This window comes from Cyprinus carpio, chromosome B8 (assembly GCF_018340385.1).
Source record: "Cyprinus carpio isolate SPL01 chromosome B8, ASM1834038v1, whole genome shotgun sequence".
Classification (NCBI taxonomy): domain Eukaryota; kingdom Metazoa; phylum Chordata; class Actinopteri; order Cypriniformes; family Cyprinidae; genus Cyprinus; species Cyprinus carpio.
The window spans coordinates 9,130,574-9,150,043 of NC_056604.1; the positions used below are offsets into that span (position 1 = coordinate 9,130,574).

At 36.7% G+C, this 19,470-nt stretch overlaps 3 protein-coding genes and 6 non-coding genes across 19 annotated transcripts in view; all 9 read right to left on the reverse strand.

Annotated features, from left to right (window-relative positions):
- Window positions 1-169: 169 nt before the first annotated feature.
- Window positions 170-5,419, reverse strand: calr (calreticulin). Its single transcript, XM_042729566.1, has 9 exons — window positions 5,143-5,419; window positions 4,662-4,763; window positions 3,477-3,680; window positions 3,297-3,391; window positions 2,994-3,203; window positions 2,653-2,766; window positions 1,906-2,049; window positions 1,711-1,803; window positions 170-1,608 (listed from the first exon to the last, which is right to left on the reverse strand). Exons 1-9 carry the CDS (start codon window positions 5,234-5,236, stop codon window positions 1,399-1,401), a joined length of 1,266 nt encoding a protein of 421 aa, XP_042585500.1. The 5' UTR covers window positions 5,237-5,419; the 3' UTR covers window positions 170-1,398.
- An 800-nt stretch (window positions 5,420-6,219) lies between these two features.
- tor3a (torsin family 3, member A) lies at window positions 6,220-10,490 on the reverse strand. Its single transcript, XM_042729580.1, has 6 exons — window positions 9,621-10,490; window positions 9,119-9,241; window positions 8,699-8,964; window positions 8,057-8,232; window positions 7,829-7,953; window positions 6,220-7,664 (listed from the first exon to the last, which is right to left on the reverse strand). Exons 1-6 carry the CDS (start codon window positions 9,775-9,777, stop codon window positions 7,417-7,419), a joined length of 1,095 nt encoding a protein of 364 aa, XP_042585514.1. The 5' UTR covers window positions 9,778-10,490; the 3' UTR covers window positions 6,220-7,416.
- Window positions 10,491-10,612: 122 nt separating this feature from the next.
- LOC109106904 (oxysterol-binding protein-related protein 9-like) overlaps window positions 10,613-19,470 on the reverse strand; it is a 31,630-nt gene continuing 22,772 nt past the window's right edge. For 6 of the 11 annotated variants that reach the window (XM_042729574.1, XM_042729567.1, XM_042729575.1 and 3 more), the window contains 21 exons: window positions 18,717-18,835; window positions 18,538-18,623; window positions 18,152-18,326; window positions 17,961-18,045; window positions 17,601-17,711; window positions 17,452-17,515; window positions 17,200-17,340; window positions 16,949-17,027; window positions 16,777-16,868; window positions 15,939-16,074; window positions 13,395-15,550; window positions 12,864-12,903; window positions 12,621-12,652; window positions 12,393-12,421; window positions 12,162-12,213; window positions 11,900-11,916; window positions 11,654-11,723; window positions 11,424-11,464; window positions 11,198-11,263; window positions 10,969-11,018; window positions 10,613-10,791 (listed from right to left, as the gene is read on the reverse strand). In XM_042729574.1, the coding sequence (XP_042585508.1) occupies window positions 15,476-15,550; window positions 15,939-16,074; window positions 16,777-16,868; window positions 16,949-17,027; window positions 17,200-17,340; window positions 17,452-17,515; window positions 17,601-17,711; window positions 17,961-18,045; window positions 18,152-18,326; window positions 18,538-18,623; window positions 18,717-18,835 (1,163 nt within the window). In that variant the 3' untranslated portion in view covers window positions 10,613-10,791; window positions 10,969-11,018; window positions 11,198-11,263; ... (6 more) ...; window positions 12,864-12,903; window positions 13,395-15,475. The remainder of the gene's footprint in view (window positions 10,792-10,968; window positions 11,019-11,197; window positions 11,264-11,423; window positions 11,465-11,653; window positions 11,724-11,899; window positions 11,917-12,161; window positions 12,214-12,392; window positions 12,422-12,620; window positions 12,653-12,863; window positions 12,904-13,394; window positions 15,551-15,938; window positions 16,075-16,776; window positions 16,869-16,948; window positions 17,028-17,199; window positions 17,341-17,451; window positions 17,516-17,600; window positions 17,712-17,960; window positions 18,046-18,151; window positions 18,327-18,537; window positions 18,624-18,716; window positions 18,836-19,470) is intronic. The other 5 variants (XM_042729571.1, XM_042729570.1, XM_042729573.1 and 2 more) reach the window with 5 other exon arrangements.
- Window positions 10,860-10,932, reverse strand: LOC122138338. The gene has a single exon (XR_006155488.1). It is a non-coding gene; the product is annotated as a small nucleolar RNA SNORD47 (small nucleolar RNA).
- LOC122138340 lies at window positions 11,781-11,865 on the reverse strand. Its single transcript, XR_006155490.1, has one exon. It is a non-coding gene; the product is annotated as a small nucleolar RNA snR60/Z15/Z230/Z193/J17 (small nucleolar RNA).
- LOC122138341 lies at window positions 12,042-12,127 on the reverse strand. Its single transcript, XR_006155491.1, has one exon. It is a non-coding gene; the product is annotated as a small nucleolar RNA snR60/Z15/Z230/Z193/J17 (small nucleolar RNA).
- On the reverse strand, window positions 12,275-12,355 carry LOC122138337. The gene has a single exon (XR_006155487.1). It is a non-coding gene; the product is annotated as a small nucleolar RNA SNORD79 (small nucleolar RNA).
- LOC122138342 lies at window positions 12,746-12,815 on the reverse strand. The gene has a single exon (XR_006155492.1). It is a non-coding gene; the product is annotated as a small nucleolar RNA SNORD75 (small nucleolar RNA).
- Window positions 12,982-13,054, reverse strand: LOC122138339. The gene has a single exon (XR_006155489.1). It is a non-coding gene; the product is annotated as a small nucleolar RNA SNORD74 (small nucleolar RNA).

Sequence of the window (19,470 nt, forward strand, 5' to 3'; positions counted from 1 at the left end):
ATAACCTAAAAGCAATATTCTGCAAAGTCAAAAAGAGCATGTTTGCTGTGAAATTAAGTGTATGCATTATGCATTTATTATATTCATAAGATTATTCATTAAAAAAGTAATTAATTTACAATGATTTATTTAGTTTATGTGTTCAAAAACTACAGTCAAGACAAGTATATTACTCTTTTTGAAGATTTATTATTGGACAACAACTTTCATACTAGAGCTTCACTTCTCAATATATCAAGGAACATCCTTCAAACACAAAAAGTACAAAATATATCTTTAAAAAAAAGGTCACAATCTATTTTGCTGGGAGAAGTGTCTGATTGAAGCAGTACAGCAGTGCAATATTCACGATGGCTGTGAAATCTCTGTTGGAGAGCAGAAGTGTTACTAGAATCGCTATGGAACTTTCCTCATAAATCTCACAAGCTTTCCATTTTTCCTCACTTCACAAGTTCAGCTTGGGCTTGATTACCGTTTTTGCCAAATTCAATAAATCAGTAATTGAGTTAATGAAAAGAACCAAAGCAAACACACAAGTTTTGTAGCTACTCAGAGAAATCATTGTTGATATTAATTCACTTTCCCTAAATATTCAGTCAGTCAGACATGGAAATTCTTCATTTCAATTCTTGAGTCAGAATTTTCTTGCTGACCAGGGCAAGATCAAAATTGTATCAGCTTGTGAGATCCACAGAGTGTTTAGGAAAGTACACGACCAAGATTTCAACCTGGTCACTGATAGATTGATATTAAGAGTGAGGAAAATGTTCTGAATTTGGGGTTTGGGATTAAGATGAAACATGCAATAAAGTGAGGACTCTCTCTCAAACCCAACACACACACACACACACACACACACACACAAAACTGTCAAGCCAAAATGCTGCAGATGAGATGACATCTATCTAAACAACTCGGCATATTCTGTAACAGAAGCGAAATGGGAACAAAATGGCAGTAACAATTTTGCTCCATATTATCAACAAAATAGATAATGATAATGTTTTCTGAGGTAATTATTCTAGTGTATTGCAGCTACCAGCTGATGACTTATGATTCAAGTTTCATGTCACAAATTGCTTAGCAAACAGGATATTTTGTAAACATGAGCATTGAATTTTTATGGATCATATCGCACACTACAGATGGGGATGTGTGATTTTCATGTTGGCTGCCTTCAACCCTGCCCGACTGAAAATGCTTGGGACTTTGCTTGATTTCATGCAAATGAAAATTATGAAAAAAAAAGTGAATCTATAAATAGGTTTGTAGTAGTGGAATGAGACAAAAAAAGAAATCCTGCTGGAACAACAAAAAGGAATGTCCAGCATTAGTCCAGTTCTCTTGTCTTGAACCCCATTAGTCCTGGGGCATTTCTTCACAAGTTCCTGTTGAAATCTACAACTCGTCTTTGAGTTTAGAGTCTGTTTCCTCTTCCTCCTCCTCTTCTTCTTCTTCTTCTTCCTCTTCGTCCTCCTCTTCTTCCTCTTCCTTATCTTCTTCTTCTTCCTCTTCATCCTTTGCCTCCTCCTTTCTTGTCTTGTCCTCTTCCTCACGCTTCTTTCTCTCTTCCTCCTCTTGACCTTCCTTCATCTTTTTCTCAGCATCCTGAGAGGAACATAAACACATAAATATGAGAAATTTCTATTAAAAACTACAATTAAGTGAAAAATGATTTATGATGGACACATAATAATTGAAGAATCATACCTTGGTAGCACCCCAAGTCTCATTGCCAACCTCTTCTGCCAGCTTAGGGTCATTAGTAATGAGAAAGTTGTCAAAAATTGTGCCAGATTTCACCTAAAACATAAAATACAAGGAAAGGTGGTTTAGAATGTGTCAATAATAGTATTAAATATCTGAAAATTGTAATTGTGTTTGAGACACAAAGCAAATTGCTACCTGCCACAAGTCCAGTCCAATCACTCCGATGCTATCGTATTTATAGATTTCGTTGTCAGCGGTGTACTCCGGGTTATCAATCTCAGGGTGCACCCATTTCCCCTTGTAAGCAGGATTGTCAATCTGGCGGGGTTTCCACTCACCCTTGAAAAGATTCAAAATTCAATTTTGCAATAAAACCACAAACAAACCAAGTATTCATTGTGACAAAATAATGTTTTTAGGCATAATCTGCATCTTTTTTCAATATTAATGCAGGCATGAAATGAAAATTCACCCTATTAATTTTCTAAATGCATGTTATTGATCTTATTGTGAATGATATATCCATGTAGCCTATATGGCTTCTCCAATCATAAACCCACCATTTCTTTTAAATCAACCTCAAGCTCACTGCCGCCATCCAATCAATAACTGATGGATAGACCCTGCCATACATTTTATTCTTTCCTATAATCAGTTTTACTTAGATGCACATCACAATATGGAAGAAAATATCTGTTGCTACTTTCATTACAACAATGGTCTCCAACCCTGCTCCTGGAGAGCTACCGTCCTACATATTTCAGCTCTAACCTCAATCAAACACACGTGAACCAGCTAATCAAGGTGTTCAGGGCTACTTGATAATTACAGACAGGTGTGTTGGAGCAGGGTTGGAACTGAAGTCTGCAGGACGGTAGCTCTCCAGGAGCAGGGTTGGAGATCCCCGCATTACAGAAACCACAACTGAAGAAACAATAGTACCTTGTATTCTGGATTGGTGACCATGGGCGGCTCCCACTCCCCATCCATCTCATCGTCCCAGTCATCAGGCTTCTTGGCATCAGGATCAGGGATGTTCTCGGCTTTGTCCCAGTCCTACAAAAACACACAGACAAAGATAGTATTAGCAAGGAATATATAATTTTATACTTTATATCGGAACAGCTGTTCTTAAGATGCAGGAAATCCAGGGCATGCACTAATTTACTTGGTGATCTGTGCATATTTATCCCAAATAATGGCTTAAAGTTCATCTGTTTTGTGACAAACAAGAGACAGAATCTGTTTGGTTTGTGGACAAACAACAAGGACACTGTCCTTACCTCTGGTTTCTTGTCATCAGGGTCATCGATCTTCTCCCTCTCGTCCCAGTCATCAGGCCTTTTCGCTTCAGGATCTTTGATCTTTTTGGGAGGCAGGAAGTCCCAGTCTTCTTCCAAAGATCCAGACTCTACCTTCTTATTATCAATCTTGACTTCATAAGTGTTGTCAGGATTGACAATTAACGTGTACAGGTGGGTGTATTCATCATCCTGGATGATAAAATACATGGTATGTCAGCTTGGAGGACTGGTGCCATGGAGCATTATGGGACAAAAAACGAAATACATGAACAATAGGATTACCTTGCATCTAATGTCTTTGTTGATCAAATGATTTTTTCCTTTGTAATTGAAGATTACATGTACTTTCTTGGTTCCAGGGCCACAGATGTCAGGACCTGGAAGAGACCAAACAAGTTAAATCATCTTGTGTGTCCAAAAGCACAAAATGTTTAAAATGTTCATCAATAAAGTGATAATCACCAAACATGATATTATATGTGGAGTCTCCATGCATTTCTTCCTGTTTGAGGTCTGATGGGAAAAGTTTGATGTAGCCTCCGCCACAGTCAATGCTCTGCTCGTGTTTTACACTGAACTGGATCACGAGGGGCTGATCCTTGTTGCTGAAATCAGCAAAGCGGGATGACAGCGCGTAGAAATGAGCATCCTGACTGCTCTGAAGACCTGCAAGTTCACAGAGAGATATCTGAGTAACTTTTAATAACTGAAAAATCCCTCATAGAAATGATCTAAATGAGCTGCTTTAACTGATGATTGATTGTTTTAATAACTGATTAATCTTTTGACTGTTTCTTTTATTAATTGGAAAAAAAATAGGGCTGCAGATTATTTCGATTAATCGAATGTAATAATCCAAAAATTATTATATTATATATATTTATATAATATATTAAATTATATATTTATTATTTGTTAAAAACAGAATCATTTTAATTAAAACTAAATAATTTTAATCCATTATCTACATTATTTAAATATTTTGTTATTTCAAATTCTGCCCAACACTGTCCTCCAAATAACATGCAACGAAAACAAATATGAATGTTAAAAACAAGGTAGGCAAAACACGTTCAATCATATAAACGCATTATAAATAGTTTCTTTAATGTTACTGCTCTCATAAAAAAGTACAAGTTTAAAATTTTTATATGTAACATTTAATGTTTAAACAAGAAATAGTTTTGAAATATCAAATCATAAACATTTTTGGTCTTTTTTTTGTCAAGACCCCATTTGAATGTGAAAAAAATCAGCTTGATGTAAATGAGATACATACAGCCTCAAATATATGTTTTAATTACATATGTTTATAATTTTGATTTCACACAGTCTTTAAAGCAAACTATATTCCTCAATCTCAGCGAAGCACATAGTTGGACAAAAATGGGACTAAATTTAGTCTGTGCCAGGGTAACTGGGCCCTACAGTACACGTGGTTTTGTAATGTTTTGAAACATAGTAAATATCAGATGGTGTTACATGTCTGCAGCTCAGTAGAGCAGAGGGAATTACGTCACAGACAGTAGCCCCTCCCCTGGAGTATTATTCAGATCATACAATAATGCAAATCGGAGGAAGCCACAAATTCAAACAAATCGGTGTCAATTATCTGGTGCATGTAATAATAAAAAAAACAACACTCACCCTTATCTTTCTCGGCATCACCATAAAATTTGCCTGCAGAGAGGACAAACTTCCCGTAGTCTGATTTATGCTTGGATTCCACCCATCTGCTTCTCCAGGTGTCTGAAATGTGCATGTGTGACATGAATATAAAATTAAAAGCTTTATTATTAGCATGCATATATGCATAATTATGAGTAAGATCAGATTAAATCAAGGACGTTTGCTCCACTGATCATTATTCATCCGTTCTGCCTTGACTATTTGTTATAAGATAACCACTATCTCAACCAAGATTAAGATTTTAAATTATTATTATTATTATTATTATTATTATTATTATTATATTAATATAACCATTGTTGCCAAGCCATTAAAATGGCAAATAGCGACTCCATCACATAGAGAATCAGGTCTATGGTGACTCCATCACATGCTCGAAAGCCACAGAAAGCATAAATAGTATTTAAAAAGCATAAAAACACAAACGCTTCAAACTTACCACCGTCTTCAAATTGCTCTCGGAAATAAACAGATGATTCTGCAGTTATTAAAGAGATGCACACGGCCACAAACAGTAGAGATAACGCTGTCATCGTTGCAGTAAAAATATATACTCTCTTTAGGGAGATAGAACAGTAAAATATAAAGGAAACGATTAAATAAGAAATATGAGGCTTGAATATGTATATAATGAGCTCTGTTTGGATCTTCACATGCCTGCAGAAATCACTGTACGCTGCTCTCTATCGCTCGGTCTCGCCTCTAGACTGGGAACAGATGGCTGGCTCTGATTGGACGGCAGCTGGAGACGACAGCGTCACACCGGTCAGCCAATCAGATCATTAGCGGAATGCTGTGGAAGGTCCTTTCTGGCCAATGCCAGCTGACCACGCGTTTGGCAAACACTAGTGATGAGAAGACTCATTTCCGCGAATCGGTTCAATGAACCGGTTCGGAAAACGGATTCAGTGGTTCCATTACGTTCTTACGTGGTTCTTGACATCAGGCAGTCTGGCAGTGGTGGTGTATATGATCTAAAATCTTTCATTATAGGCCAACACACACTTATATATATATATATATATATATATATGTTACTTTTTTCACGTTTTAATAAAATGCTTACAACCAAGTCTCTTTCATATCTATGTTAATTAAATGGTCGTGCAATCAAGTTGTGAATGTATGTTTTATTTGTAATATTTCTGAAATTTGAAGATGTGTTTGGTTCGACGAGTGAATTTTTGAGTCGAAAACTGTTTCCAATGAATATTCGTTCACGAGTTGGCATTTAACTAAGCTCGTGCTCTTTTGAACATGATATCTGTTTTTCACTGATATTTTAGTTGTAAAGTTGTTCAAAAACAATATCTTGTTAATGTAATGGATTTTTATTTCCATTTCCATTTTATTAAACCAAGCATGTGGTTTAGTGGTTTGCAAAATCTGTATAGAGATATCAAGTCAAGAGTTTCCAGAGCTTGGCACATTATCTTTTATTTCTCTTACATTAGACAAATATCAGTAACAATGCCATTTCCCACTGGGTTATGCGTTATCAATGGGAAAAGGGAATGCAGAATTTAAGCTTGCTCAACTGATAACAAACTGCACTAAAGCCAAGCTCACACTACAGGATTTTTAAAATCCTAACCGATTATGAAATCTGGCTGCAGCACACACATTAGGAGAATCTTCACAGATTATCTTCCCTCAAATCTTAAACATGCACAAACCCTAAGCAGAAAAGTGAATGTTTAGTAAAGTAACTTCATTTTTAAAAAGCTGTTGAGAAAAATCCCACCCTGTTTGGCATCACTTGTCTGATATTATTTGTAGACAAAACGCTTACAAAAATTTAGAATTTTAAGAAATTTCAAGCTTAACCCTCTAGCTCTTTTTCTACCTACATAAAAATGACCATGTCAGTAGCATATCTTCCCCAACAGCTGAATCACTTCAACATTTTCATATCAGAATGTGTTCAAAATGGAAATATCAATAAACACAAAAAGCACATATGATTTTAACTGGTTTTGAGGAGGTTGAAATTTCAATATACGACACAAAAATATATACAAGAAATAAACTTTTTTTATTGTTACATAAGTCTTGAAATATGATCTTTAATGAAGATAAAGATTAAAATATGCCAAAAATGTAAAAAGCTAACTAAAATAAATATTCCAGGTTAAAGAAAACTTAGTGGCATACGGCCGATTACCACAGAAAAACTTTAAAATGGTCTTTTAAAAAACACATTTTACAATAATATACTTCCATGAAAAGCCTAGCAGATCCAATCAATTAATTTTTCTATTGAATATCCTGTTTTGCTCAGAAATACATAGTATGGAAGTACAAAAAGGTTGCAAACAGCAATTTCCATTTAACTGTAAATGTGTAAAAAAAAAAAACTTAAATGTGGTTTTGCTTGCTTGACTAAGAGGCTTCCACTGTAAGTGCATTACTGTAAATGCAGAGGTTAGGTTCAGCTTAAGTTCATATCAATGCATGTAAACTATAACATTGCTTGGGAGAAGTAGATAAGATATATACAGATGAAAAGTTCTTAAAAATATAATTTCAGTAGGGTTTACCATGAGCAAACCCCTCTCTTCCCTGTCCTATATGGAGTTGAAATATTATATATGAAGTTTTTTCTGCATTGTCAGCGTTGTATAATTTGCATTTCAGATAGCAGCAGTCATTTCTGCTTCATTCAAGTATACTCTGTGTTTCTTTAATGTCAATGATCTTATGTTGCTCTCCGTTATGGCAAAAAGAAACTGATCCTTTGAGGAATGGATTTGCAGCCCTGTGCAGAGAAGAGTTTCTCCTCCTTAGGAATGTACAGTATGGCTTTAGCCACTTCATCCAGAGTCCCCTCATCCGGCTGAAGGCCACGAGCTGCGTATGCGTCACGTGCACACAGTTTCACATGCCGGTACTCCAACGGCAAGAATGGTACAAAGAAGTCAATCAGATGGCCTGACATCAGCTCACTCTGCGCAAAACCTCCTGCAAAGGCATGAAGTAATTTAGCAACAGGAATCATAACATTTTTTCATGAAAATCACAGACTTGTATATATGAATTTAAATACGCAACATCTATGAGATATTTGTCAGATGTTTAGCAATTCGATTTTTTAGTTCTGTTATGATGTGCTTGACTGCAGGTACCTTCTGCTTCCATGGCTTCAGCACGCAGAAGATGTTCCAAGTCTTCCATGCCGATATCTTCCCTATTCTGTCCCGAGTGCCAGAAATCAAGTGCCAGCTCATTGATGGCACCACCACCGATATTGCTAAAGCATGACATTAAGGAAACAGACATTAGTTTTTAGTTTAATTGGATCATAGCAACAAATTACATTTTTCAGATTTTGCATTTGTAAAGAACACACCAACCTTAGGAACAGAAATATGGCTCTTCTATAGCTAACCCCATCCACATTATCATAGTGGTCCATGTAGGGCTTTATGGCATCAATGAGTCCCGGATGAAGCTTTTCTGCCTCATCAAAGATAAAGAGAGTCTGTGGGCATCGCAGAACCATGTCTCGAATGGCTTCTCTTAGCTGGCCCTGGTTGCAAACACACCCACACAAATACAAGCACAAGTAAGGCTCAGGATTCACTAACAAGTACGTGAATATTTCAGAATTTGGACCGCAATCAACAAAATCAGGTTTTCTAACTGAACTATCCAAGAGTATCAAGGTTGAATTGCATAATCATACAATTGTACCACAGCTTTGAAGCCTAATGGCAGTGATCCAATAAATGTTCCCCAGAAGCCCCAAAAAAGTGATTGTATTGGATCCCTGCCTATGTGAAATGCGTTGAATTTCGTTTTTTCAATTTAAATATATCAAAGCAGATGAATTATAATACAAGTAGCAAATATTTATACTAATGTGTAACATTATAATATAACCAAATACTACTCATTTGTTTGTAAAAGGTGAACTAAATCAACAAACGACTGCTGAATCAGATGAAATGACCCGGGCATCTGTGTGGATGTCAAACCTTTGCTCCTTTGCTCACCTTGTACACGTCCACCAATCTGGCGTGAGGGAAGTGGAATGGGGCAATGAACAAACGCACACATTCACTCTTTATACCATCCCGGTAGAGGTTGTCCGCTACTATCCGGGCCACAAAGTTCTTGCCTGTCCCAGACCAGCCGTGAAAGGACAGAGTCAGTGGTTTGTTGGACTCAGGGTTTTTGATGAATCCCTGAATAGCTTTCAGAACCACAGACTGGACCAGGTGCTGCCCATGAAGCTTCACCTGTAGATCTTTTTCCAATCCTGAAATATGCATTGATGAGAGAAATTAATTTCAATAAATGGTCAGACGTTTCCAAGCTTTTTGTTTGAACTTTCTGATATTTCTATAATTTCAACAATTGTAAAACCTGAATATTTGTATAAAATAATGCATGCATGATGTTGATGGCTCCACCTGTGATGTTATTTGTAATCCTACAGTCTCCTGAATCACAGCACTGACCCAGGCTGCAGTACCATGCAGTCAGCATGCCAGTGTAGTACTGGGAAAACCCTGACCAAATGTCCCCAGTAGGCACTGAGAACAGAAGAGTTACATAAGCCTGCAGTGAGTTAAATTACAATCATTACAAATACTGCCAGTCTTTAAAGAGACACTGGGAAAAGTTGATCCAAATCAACTTATTAACGCATTATATTATTATTATCCATATCTATTTAATATATTCATACATTATATTTACATAATCAATACATTATTCTGTTCAGTATCGTTAGAAAATTGCTAAACGCAGAAAAAAAATAACGCATGACACGTTGGTTATTCAATCCATCTTAAATTTTATGTAAATTATATACATGCTTTGTATATAGACTTTTTATTATAAACATTGTACCATAGCATATGTTAAAATATACCTTAATTATATATAACGTTAGCTATATTATATCTTTACCTTCTTGGGTCGCATCATCCTGGTGTGGTTGACAGTCCCCTTCCCAAATGTTGCAATAGATGTAATTGAAATAATAGGTAGAAACATTTGAAATGCTGTCGAATTGAAAAAAATCCGCATCAGCCAGGAATGAGAGCAAGATTACGAGTGAAAACATCGGTGCCGACGAAAATATAGCTCTCGCAAAGGCTGTAACATTGAGCTATTAGATGTAATTGTAGCGTCCATTCATACACACATCCGAGCCTCATTGACTGCAGGCCGCATCTCTGCGCTCAACGCTCAGAACTGAAACACGACGTCACAGTATTCACTGGAATAGTAGAACGAAAGGGGTACAAAATGGGCGGAGCTTGATGCTAATTTTTTAGTATATATTCTGCGATTATTAATCAAACCAGTGACTATTATGAACTCTCAAATTATTCAAAACAATCCGTGTCATTATTCAGGTTTAACTTTATGAAGTAGCACAGACCTTGTCACGTGGTAACAGCTCATTTTCTCAGCGCTGAGCTGACTGGACCAGTCGCAGCAGTTTGAGAACGTGATGCGAGGTTTATGTTGGAGATGCTGGGGCTAATTTGCCTATCAAGTATCGTTAGCAACAAGTCTCTCAAAATCAAATCAATGTCGCCATTATTCAAACGTTTAAAAGTTGCTGCTGCTCCAAATACCGAAACACGTGAGTTAATGAAATCCCATTTCTTACACCGAACTAGAGTATGCTTTGGTAAACCTGCATGGCAATGACAGCCATGACACAACACCCAAACGCAAATATAAATCAACTTACAAATGCAATCACGATAGAACATACTCAGTTTTGAGCTGCATAACAGGTGTAAGAAACTGGATTCCACAGCCTCAGTTTATCAACTCAATACTCACTTTAGGTGTAAAACAAACCAAACTGCACGCTACCAAATACCTTAATGTTCTGTTTAAATCATCCCACACACAATCATACACTTTATAAACTTGAGACAGACTTGTGGTTTTACCAATTTATTGAAATAACACTTTACAAACTTTGCATAGTTGCAACAGATGTAGATAATGAGTTTGAAATGTCATTTTAAATGGATTCAAATAGACAATACAAAAACCAGAGGTACAAGAATTGAAGCCCTGGAACACGGTTCAGAAGAGTCAGATGCAGGAATCTATTCTGCAAGAAACAAGGAGAGATTTTAGAAGAGGACAGGTGCAAATAAAGGTTAAAGTGGAGTCAAAGTCAACCTCAGATATATGGAACGGTATAAGGATATAATCAGCAGATTCATTTGGCAGAATCATGTCATCACAGGTTGGAAGAAACAGTGAAGGAAACCGGTCATAATCATACCTTCTACTACAACGATCGTTTCAAAGCCATCCTGGATGATCTTGAGCTCCCTAAAGAGAGACCACCACTGGTTAGTTGGTCAAAGTCAACATGTTGTCCAAACCAGCACCTGGTTTCAGTCAAAGACTGTCCACATTGTGCGTTCAGGTCAGACATTTGAGGCATCACAAAAACCCAACTATGAAAGATATTGTCTCAATGCAGATAATGTTTGCAAACAAAAACCAACCTTAAATGCACACCACATACTCCCAGGACACGGAGGTCACCACAGTACCTGTCAATGAGCAGACACCTGTTAGAACAGAAAATATCCATGAGAATCAGAATTTTAACATGTGACCAGATCAGCCAGAGCTAATATCCATCCCTCCACGGCAAAGTCAGTGGACGTCAGATTCATCACAATGGTCAGAGCGACAGATTTACAACTACAAAAAGGAGTAAATGCTTACTCAGCGCATCAGTGACTCAGCACATCATGCCGTCATCAGACCTAAAAAAAAAATAAATAAAATCCCACACACTTCAATGCCATTCTGCTTTAAAAAAAATTTAATGCACAACTATGTGGTCTTAAATCAGAGTGTTTTTACTTGTCCTCAATAAGATCAGAGACCTGATTCGAACTCATCAGTTTGAAACCACTTTGGTACCAGTAACCAATCACTTTAACTAGACTTACCCTGAAGAACATTCAGACAGCTGCTGAATTCCCTATAGCCAGACATACTAGCTCCCCTGTAGAAGTCATGCTGCAAAGAGAAACAAGAGTAAGACAAAACTACTAAAAACACAGAAAGAGAACACCAGTGATGCATCAGCTAGGAGCGAAAGACTATGCTTTGTGTTCTTCATGGATTTTCTGCTGAACTATGCGGTCATCATTTGCATTTTCTTAGATATAGCAACTTCCAAATCTCAAACTTACCAGACATGCTTGCGCCCCTGCAGAGGTCTTCTGATTATCTATGTTGTCATAATTTGTTTTTTCTTAGATATAGCAAATTGAGAGAGAGAGAGAGGCAAGAGTAAACCAAAGGCAACTACTAAAACATAGAAACTGAAAACTGGTGATGCATCAGCTAGGAGCGAAAGACTATGCTTAAGTGTTCTTCATGGATTTTCTGCTGAACTATGCAGTCATCACTTGCATCACAGAAAGACAAGTATTAAAAATGCTAAATTAATACCATGCTCAGCTGATGGCATAGTCATCTCTCTTGTGGCAACATCTTAAACCACCTGTAATAATAAAATGCTGTTAGTACAGAACAAAGACAAAGAGGACAAGGTCTTAAACAAGCACTGTTTCAGTACACAGATGTCTTTCAGTCTAATTCAGAGAGATTCCCATTGTTTTATAAAACAATCATCATGAACAGTGAATGACTGCAGCTTAGGAAGCACTTTAAAATGCTTACCTTTCAATTTAACTGCACTGCACATGTTCCTATGAATTTATAAAAAAGGGGGGGGGGGGGGGGCAAATATTAACAAAGGCCACACACGCAACACGCTTCTATTCAAATGCTGTGCTTCAGACAAGATATCTTGGTGGTTGCAGTTTCATCAGCATAAACTCAAGAGTAGCAAATAGGGTCATCATACACACTTGCATTAAAGCATAGCATATATAAAACAATATATACCTTTGACACTGCTTTCCAGGTTCACAACACTCCTGCAAGCATTAAAAAAAAAAAAAAAAAAAAAAAAAAAAAAAAAAAAAATTTAGAAGAGCCAACAACTGTAGTTTAAAAATAAACCCTTACAATGCCTCAGAAAATAAGTTCTCAGAAATCACTCCTGTCCACTACTCTTATTCATTTTACTCATCATAAGCAAATCAACCATCCAGAATAGATTTAACAGACAACCTAAGGTGTACATACCAGCGGTCTCCCGCGTTTATCAGTCCTCAGAATAATGGACCTGGAGAGAGAGAGAGAAAAAAAACCTTAAAGGCTTAGCGCTTAACATGCAGCAAACCTGCACACGGAGCGTAGCTATGCATGTCAGAGATGTTGGTTCTCATCAAGTATTTTCAGATGTCCCTACCAACATCATGTATCATCACGCATGCGTACATGAGGTAATGACTCGCTTCAACAGCACGTGGAAGAAAACTGAATTAAGCGTGTTTTTTTTTTTAGTTAAAGTACTAAAATCTTGCACTTAAAACTTATTTGAAGCATATCTGATAAGATAAATAGTATAATTACAAAGAGAATTTTAACGCTCATTCGAGGCCTGTAACACGTGGGCCGTACTTCGAATGATCAACTCCTTTCTTACAGAATCGCATTTAAAATAAAATAAGAATACCACTTTACTTCTGTTACACCACAAACATCGCAACTATAAAAGAACACCCCACATTACACTAGATTAGGTTACTGTGATAGATCGAATCAATGACTTACCTACTCTATCCTTGGTGCGCCGCAGGAGAATGAGACCGAATGAACGCGTCGCTTTGCTTTTTATACTGTTTCAACGCAATGGTTTCTGGGAAATTCCTCTGCTTATATTAATGCACTTTCATGACACCAGGTGGCGCCAGCCTTTTGCGTTCAGTGATACCAGCACGTTTTCTTATTCAAATCATAGACATAATATTTATGTGATTTAAAGTCTAATAATGTGAGATGAGTGCACTAAATGGCTTGTTCATGTTTCGTTTAATGCACCTAGTAAAGTCATAGATAGTGGTTTCATTACATTATATGTGCATATATATACAATATCGCTTGGTACTTAAAAGTTGTAGCAAACGGTATTTATTTTATAGAGTTAATGTGAAATAACTCTGAAATTGGTATACTTTCTTTATATCACTTGAAGGTTTCCCCCACATTTGTCCAAAGAATTCCCACAACGTTTCATGAATTTTCCTGTAATTCGTCATTTCCGAATAAGAATTTTTAAACGCTAATTTCTAGTTACTAGATAAAGCAGAACATAATTAGAAAAAAAATACATCTTAACCGTGATAAGCTAATTAATTCCCATTACTTTGGAAATCAAAATGCTGCAAAGCCCTGTAGTTCAAATGAAGTGAACAACAGCATCATTTAACTCTGGATGTCTGTAACAACAAATGCATTCAACCTTCTCACACAAATTGGTCTCACTGAGATTTAATATTATATTTTGATACATGGAAATCTGGTACAATCAATTATTGTCAGGCAAAGAAAAAATTGTTTGGGATTGCTTCTGAAAAGCAATACTAGGCAAAAGTAAACTTTACTTCATAAGGCCTCCAATTCATTACAGAATATGAAGAGCAAGTGGCTTTCTTTAAGATATAGCAGTAATATTGTTTTGCCAGTTTTGCTCTAATTGCATCTCAGAAGAAAAAAAAAGGATAATACAATTTGATTTTGCTTATTGATTATGTTACACAATGTATAGACGTCATTCCAGGAGAAAACACTGACCCAAGTGACTCCATGCAGACTCTACAGACTGTTACTTTTCCCTTCAAGAAGAGAATCAAAGCTTTCAGATGCATGACTATATGAAACGTATATTTATTTGGATTAAAATGTGACATTTCACAGAAAGAGAGATTGCAGGGCAATTTGTGATAACGTTGCTTGACCTCAGCGGGATAAGCACAGATTTTTCAAATGGTTTTATTGTGCACCTTTACGATTTTCTACAGGACAGTCCAACTTTATGCTAAGATGATAAATTATGTGCACACTCAAGCAGCATTTTGTAATAAGACAACCTGCCCGAGGCTCTAGAGCATATCAAATCATTCCCAAAAAACAAAACCGAATCGGAATGGATTACAACCATGGCAAAGTTGTCTCAAATTTCAGCCCGTAATGTAAATGGTACATTTTCTTATTGTGGCTTTTGTAGCATGAAAGGCTGATGATGGAGTGGAACATAAAGGTGATTGCTGCTGTAAAGGACGTATATTCGAACAGTTACTATTGCCCTAGAGAAAGAAGATAAATTTATATATATATAAATAGCTGTAGCTAGCAGTATGTGAACCAAGTTCTCATTTTCTTTACTTTGTGGTTCCACCGTTAAGGCTTTTCGAACATTAAAATACAGCCTTCAATCCTCAGTCCGCTGCTTCCCTGAGATACAGAACGCTGTAGTTTTCAGAGTTCGTTCGATAAAAACACCTCAACCCTTCTTGAGTGGGAGAAAGAGAGAGAGACGTCGGCTTGGATCGTTCTTCTTTTGCCGAGACGAGAGCGTTTGATTGATTTGTGATGCTAAAGGGCTTCTGATCACGTCTTTTGTGTGTTCGTGGTGTGTTTTCTTCCTCAAAGGGTGATAGAGAGGTGGAAGTGTTGAACTCGTGAGCAGGTTGGTTTGTTTATTTGTATAGATTAAGTTTGTTTTCTTAACATTCGTTCAAACTTTGAAAATGCAAAGCCGTAAGGGTTCATTCGTCACTCATTCCAAGGCTGAATAAGAAAAGTGGTTTGCAAGAGAGTTCTATTTCCTAGACTCTGCTGTGTTGGAAACGGCCTCAGTGCCGCTGCGATGCTAGCCGCTTCAGAAGAGGCTTGTCATAGACCCAGCATTCACCATCCTCATGAAACAGCTGCAGGGAAACAAACAAATCACTCTTAAAATAAACATTGTTTTGAAAAGAAGACGGATCATTTGATCGGATTCATGTGAATCTCTCAATCAAGATGATCAGTCAAAGGTGTTTTATATCAAATTAATGTATGTTCTGATATTCTGAATTCAACATGAGTAGCTTGGTTTGGATAAAAGTGGAGAAAATGAATTTGAAAAACTGTCAGGCAATGTTGGGCACTTTAAACATCTAGCTATGTGCATCATGGGTAACATTCAGTTTAAGAACATGCTGCTTTTAAGCAACAGGAACCAATTAAAAACCATATATCAGAGTCATATTTCGATCTCATTATTTCTCACGGCACACCCCCCCTCCACATGTGCTTGTACATAAGCACACTCACTCTCGTCTCCCATTGCATTTCCTTCTCCTTCCTTTCTCTCGCCTCTGCCCTCTGTTTCTCCTCCAGCCTGTGTTTGGCTTCCGTCGCAGCATCAATGTCCGTCAGTTTCAGGTTCACGGTCACATCCTTCCACAAACTGACAGCCAGACAGAGAAATAACAGCTTTCTGCATCAGATCATCTCACAGAGGTACCCAACCAGAAAAAAACATCACTTCAGCATGTCCCCAGAGGAGCTTCCACAAAAATAACCAAGCCTTTTGAAGATCAGCAAATAAGTCAGGTGCAAAAAAACAAAACAAAAAATAAAAAACCTGTTTTAAAATACCACTAGTCAAAATGCTTGTATTTCGCATTTTTCCATTACAAATTACATTAACAGCATAACTATTTGTGTATAAAGTTGAATTGAAAAATGTCTGAGCTTAATTGGAAAATTTCAGAGAATTTTCAATTTCAATGAGATATTAATGGAAGCAAGTAACATATTTATTTTTATTTATACATAATGTAATAAAAAAGGCATAAAACTGTTATAAACTTTGTTTATATCCAGATTTAATGGAAATTTCAACTGCAGATTTTCAATGTGGATTTTCCAAACCCTCCCAGAAACCAAGAAACCTCATTCGGTGGTACAAATTAGATTTAAGAACCTGAGGGATTACACAAAATTCAAATGGGGTTTTAAGGATGGTTTCCCATGACTTGTCACAGAGTCAAGCCTAAGATTAAAAAGTGTGTATCTGCACTATAGCTTAAGAGAAAATGGACTTTGGAGATGTCTTGCGTTGACAACATTTACAAAGCAGAGAAAAAAACTTGTCAGACCCACACACCTTCTGGATTCATACTCCAACTGGTCCTCCAATTTCCGCACTTTCTTCTTAATAATGCCCATTTTCTTTGTGTCAATGAATACTGTGTTTTCCTGGGCGGAAAACAAATACGTTACTTCATTTTTTTTCTTGAAGGTACTTCCTTTTCTTGTTTTGTAGGGTTCAAACTTACCCCGGTAGCCAGTTTTGAATACATGACACCATTCCACTCTCCTTCTATGGAGCAGAATGACTTCTTATCATTGGGTGCACTAAGAAAAAGTACAATATTATGAGGATTTTATTATATATTTCCAATTAACATGAGAATAATCTTAATGGATTTGCATACAAGCTTCTTTTCATGAATTTATTGTGACAACTAAAGAAACCATGACAGTAGCAGTTATGATTGAATTTATGGAAAGTACCACTTTAACTTACAATATCTCAGCAGTTATTCTGTGCTTCTTTCCTCCATAGAACGGTTTAGTGTGGAAAACTATATTGGCACTGTAGCCAGATTTGGAACAGGAAATATTGCACTCTCCACCCAGCTCTACCCATGGAACAGTGAGGATTGACCTATTGGAGCACAGTGAGATGGATGAGATGCTCTGCCCACTTCCCCCTCTAGAAATCAAAAAATCTAAAATACATCAGTGTGAGTAATTGATCAAATAGAACAATGCTTACCTTCCATAGCCATTGGGAAAAGTAAGAATATAGTGCTCATCATATTCAAGACAAGACACACAACCTATGGGAAACAGAAGAGGACAGTTAAGTACTGCAATAGCAGCACTAATGTGTATTAATCACTACTTAACAACGTCCTCGACTACCTTGACCAATATTATGGACACCAATTGACATTCCAAGGAACTTTGATTTCGTCCAGATGTGGGCGTTGAACTGGATTTTTTTGCTGAAACACTCAGCATAAAATGCAGATACTGCAAAAGGACAAAGGTGTTGGAAAATGACCATTTGCCAAAAACCACAAAAGATTATTGCATTAACATTATCAAATTTAAATAATTTTAATAAATAAGTTGCTAATTAAACAGATAATTGTTTTTGTTTTACTTTTCAGTACCAGTACCAGGTCATTTCTGGTAACTTGTAAATTGGATCTATTTTCTTCTACTAGTGGCTATGATAAAATAGTTAGGGATAAAGTTAGTAATTAGTTCAGAACTTACTAGGAGGGTGGTGAGAAACCTGCTCTGCCACAAACGACACACTGTTTTTGCTACTCCATGGCACTGGCCCGTCTGATACAGACTCCTAGAAAGACAGACAGTGACCGAGGGAGAAGAAAACAGTGACAACAAATAAAATCTGGTAAGATGCTGCAAACATTGGCTTTTTAGACCTTCAAACACACACTCACAGAAGCAGCAGGATCCTCTGTTTCAGGCAGGTCCCAGTGACAGAAGAACACCTCGCCCAGAATGGGGTTGTAGGGCTTCTTGGCCACAGATCCTTTCCGACCAGCGTGAAAGGCTGAGAGGTACCACTTTACCACATGCACCATGCGGTCCCTTGGATCCTGCTGATCTGCAATACTGCAAAATGTGCCAATCATGAGTCCATTGCACAGTACATTGGAAACAGCTCAGCTGCTGTCTGGCTACTCAAAAATGTAGTCATGTTAGTAACATTGCTACTTTTAAATTCCTCAGTTATTACAGCGCTGCTGTAATCAGACATAAGAATGATAAGTGCATATGGCAGAACAGCTGTGAGATCTATAAAAAAAGATAGGATGTGCATTACCTTACAAACAAATCTGGGTGTGCAAAGAAATCTGCATACATTTCCAGCAACGATCTCCGCTCCAAGATAAACGTTGGCAAGACGACCTGAGGGTGACCAAAGATGGATTAAAAGGTGGAAATAGTATGAAAAAAAATAAGTGAGAATGTCAAAAACAAGAGAAGGTTGTTTGTGTTTACCTTAGTGAGATCCATGCCCAGTCGCACTTGAGACAGCAGATGCATGATGACACTTTTGTGTTCTTCCACAGATTCACCCTCAGCGTCATCATCTCTCTCATCATGACTGTCAAACTGATCTGAGGAAAACACACAGCAAACACTGAACATAAATCAAACATATGCACACATTGTTCAATTTAAATGTTTTTGAAAGAAGTTTCTTATGCTCACTAAGATTGCATTTATATGATCAAAAATATAGTAAAAATCAGTAATATTGTGATTTGGGGCTCAAGGGATATTTCTTATTACTATCAATGTTAATTAGTTTTTGCTGCTTAATATATATATTTTTTTAGGTATATGATTAAAAAAATTATTTTATTCAGTAAGAATGCAAATTGTTCAAAAGTGACAGTAAACATTTACAATGTTACAAAAAAATATATGTTTTAAATAAATGCTGTTCAATAAACTTTCTATAAATCAAAAAATCTGGATATAATTCACCTTTTTAAAGAAAATATTAAGCATCAAAAACTGTTTTTAACATTGATAATAAGAACCATTAATAATATGAGCTCCGATAATAATTGAGCACCAAATCAAATTTCAGTTTTGCCATCACAGAAATAAATTACATTTATTTACATCACAATATATTCAAACAGAAAACAGTTATTGTAAATTAGTAGCAATATTTCAAAATATTACTGTCTTTACTGTATTTAAAGAAATGCAACATTGGTGACGATTAGAGACGTTTGTTCAA

Coding starts and splice junctions, on each gene's coding strand:
- tor3a (XM_042729580.1), bottom strand. CDS start 9,777: ATGTTTTCACTCGTAATCTTGCTCTCATTCCTGGCTGATGCGGATTTT. Junction 8,965..9,118: donor GATTACAAATAACATCACAG/GTGGAGCCATCA, acceptor TGCATATTTCAG/GATTGGAAAAAGATCTACAG. Junction 7,954..8,056: donor GCCATATTTCTGTTCCTAAG/GTTGGTGTGTTC, acceptor GTCATGCTTTAG/CAATATCGGTGGTGGTGCCA.
- calr (XM_042729566.1), bottom strand. CDS start 5,236: ATGACAGCGTTATCTCTACTGTTTGTGGCCGTGTGCATCTCTTTAATA. Junction 3,681..4,661: donor TGATGCCGAGAAAGATAAGG/GTGAGTGTTGTT, acceptor GTGAACTTGCAG/GTCTTCAGAGCAGTCAGGAT. Junction 2,767..2,993: donor CTGATGACAAGAAACCAGAG/GTAAGGACAGTG, acceptor GTGTTTTTGTAG/GACTGGGACAAAGCCGAGAA.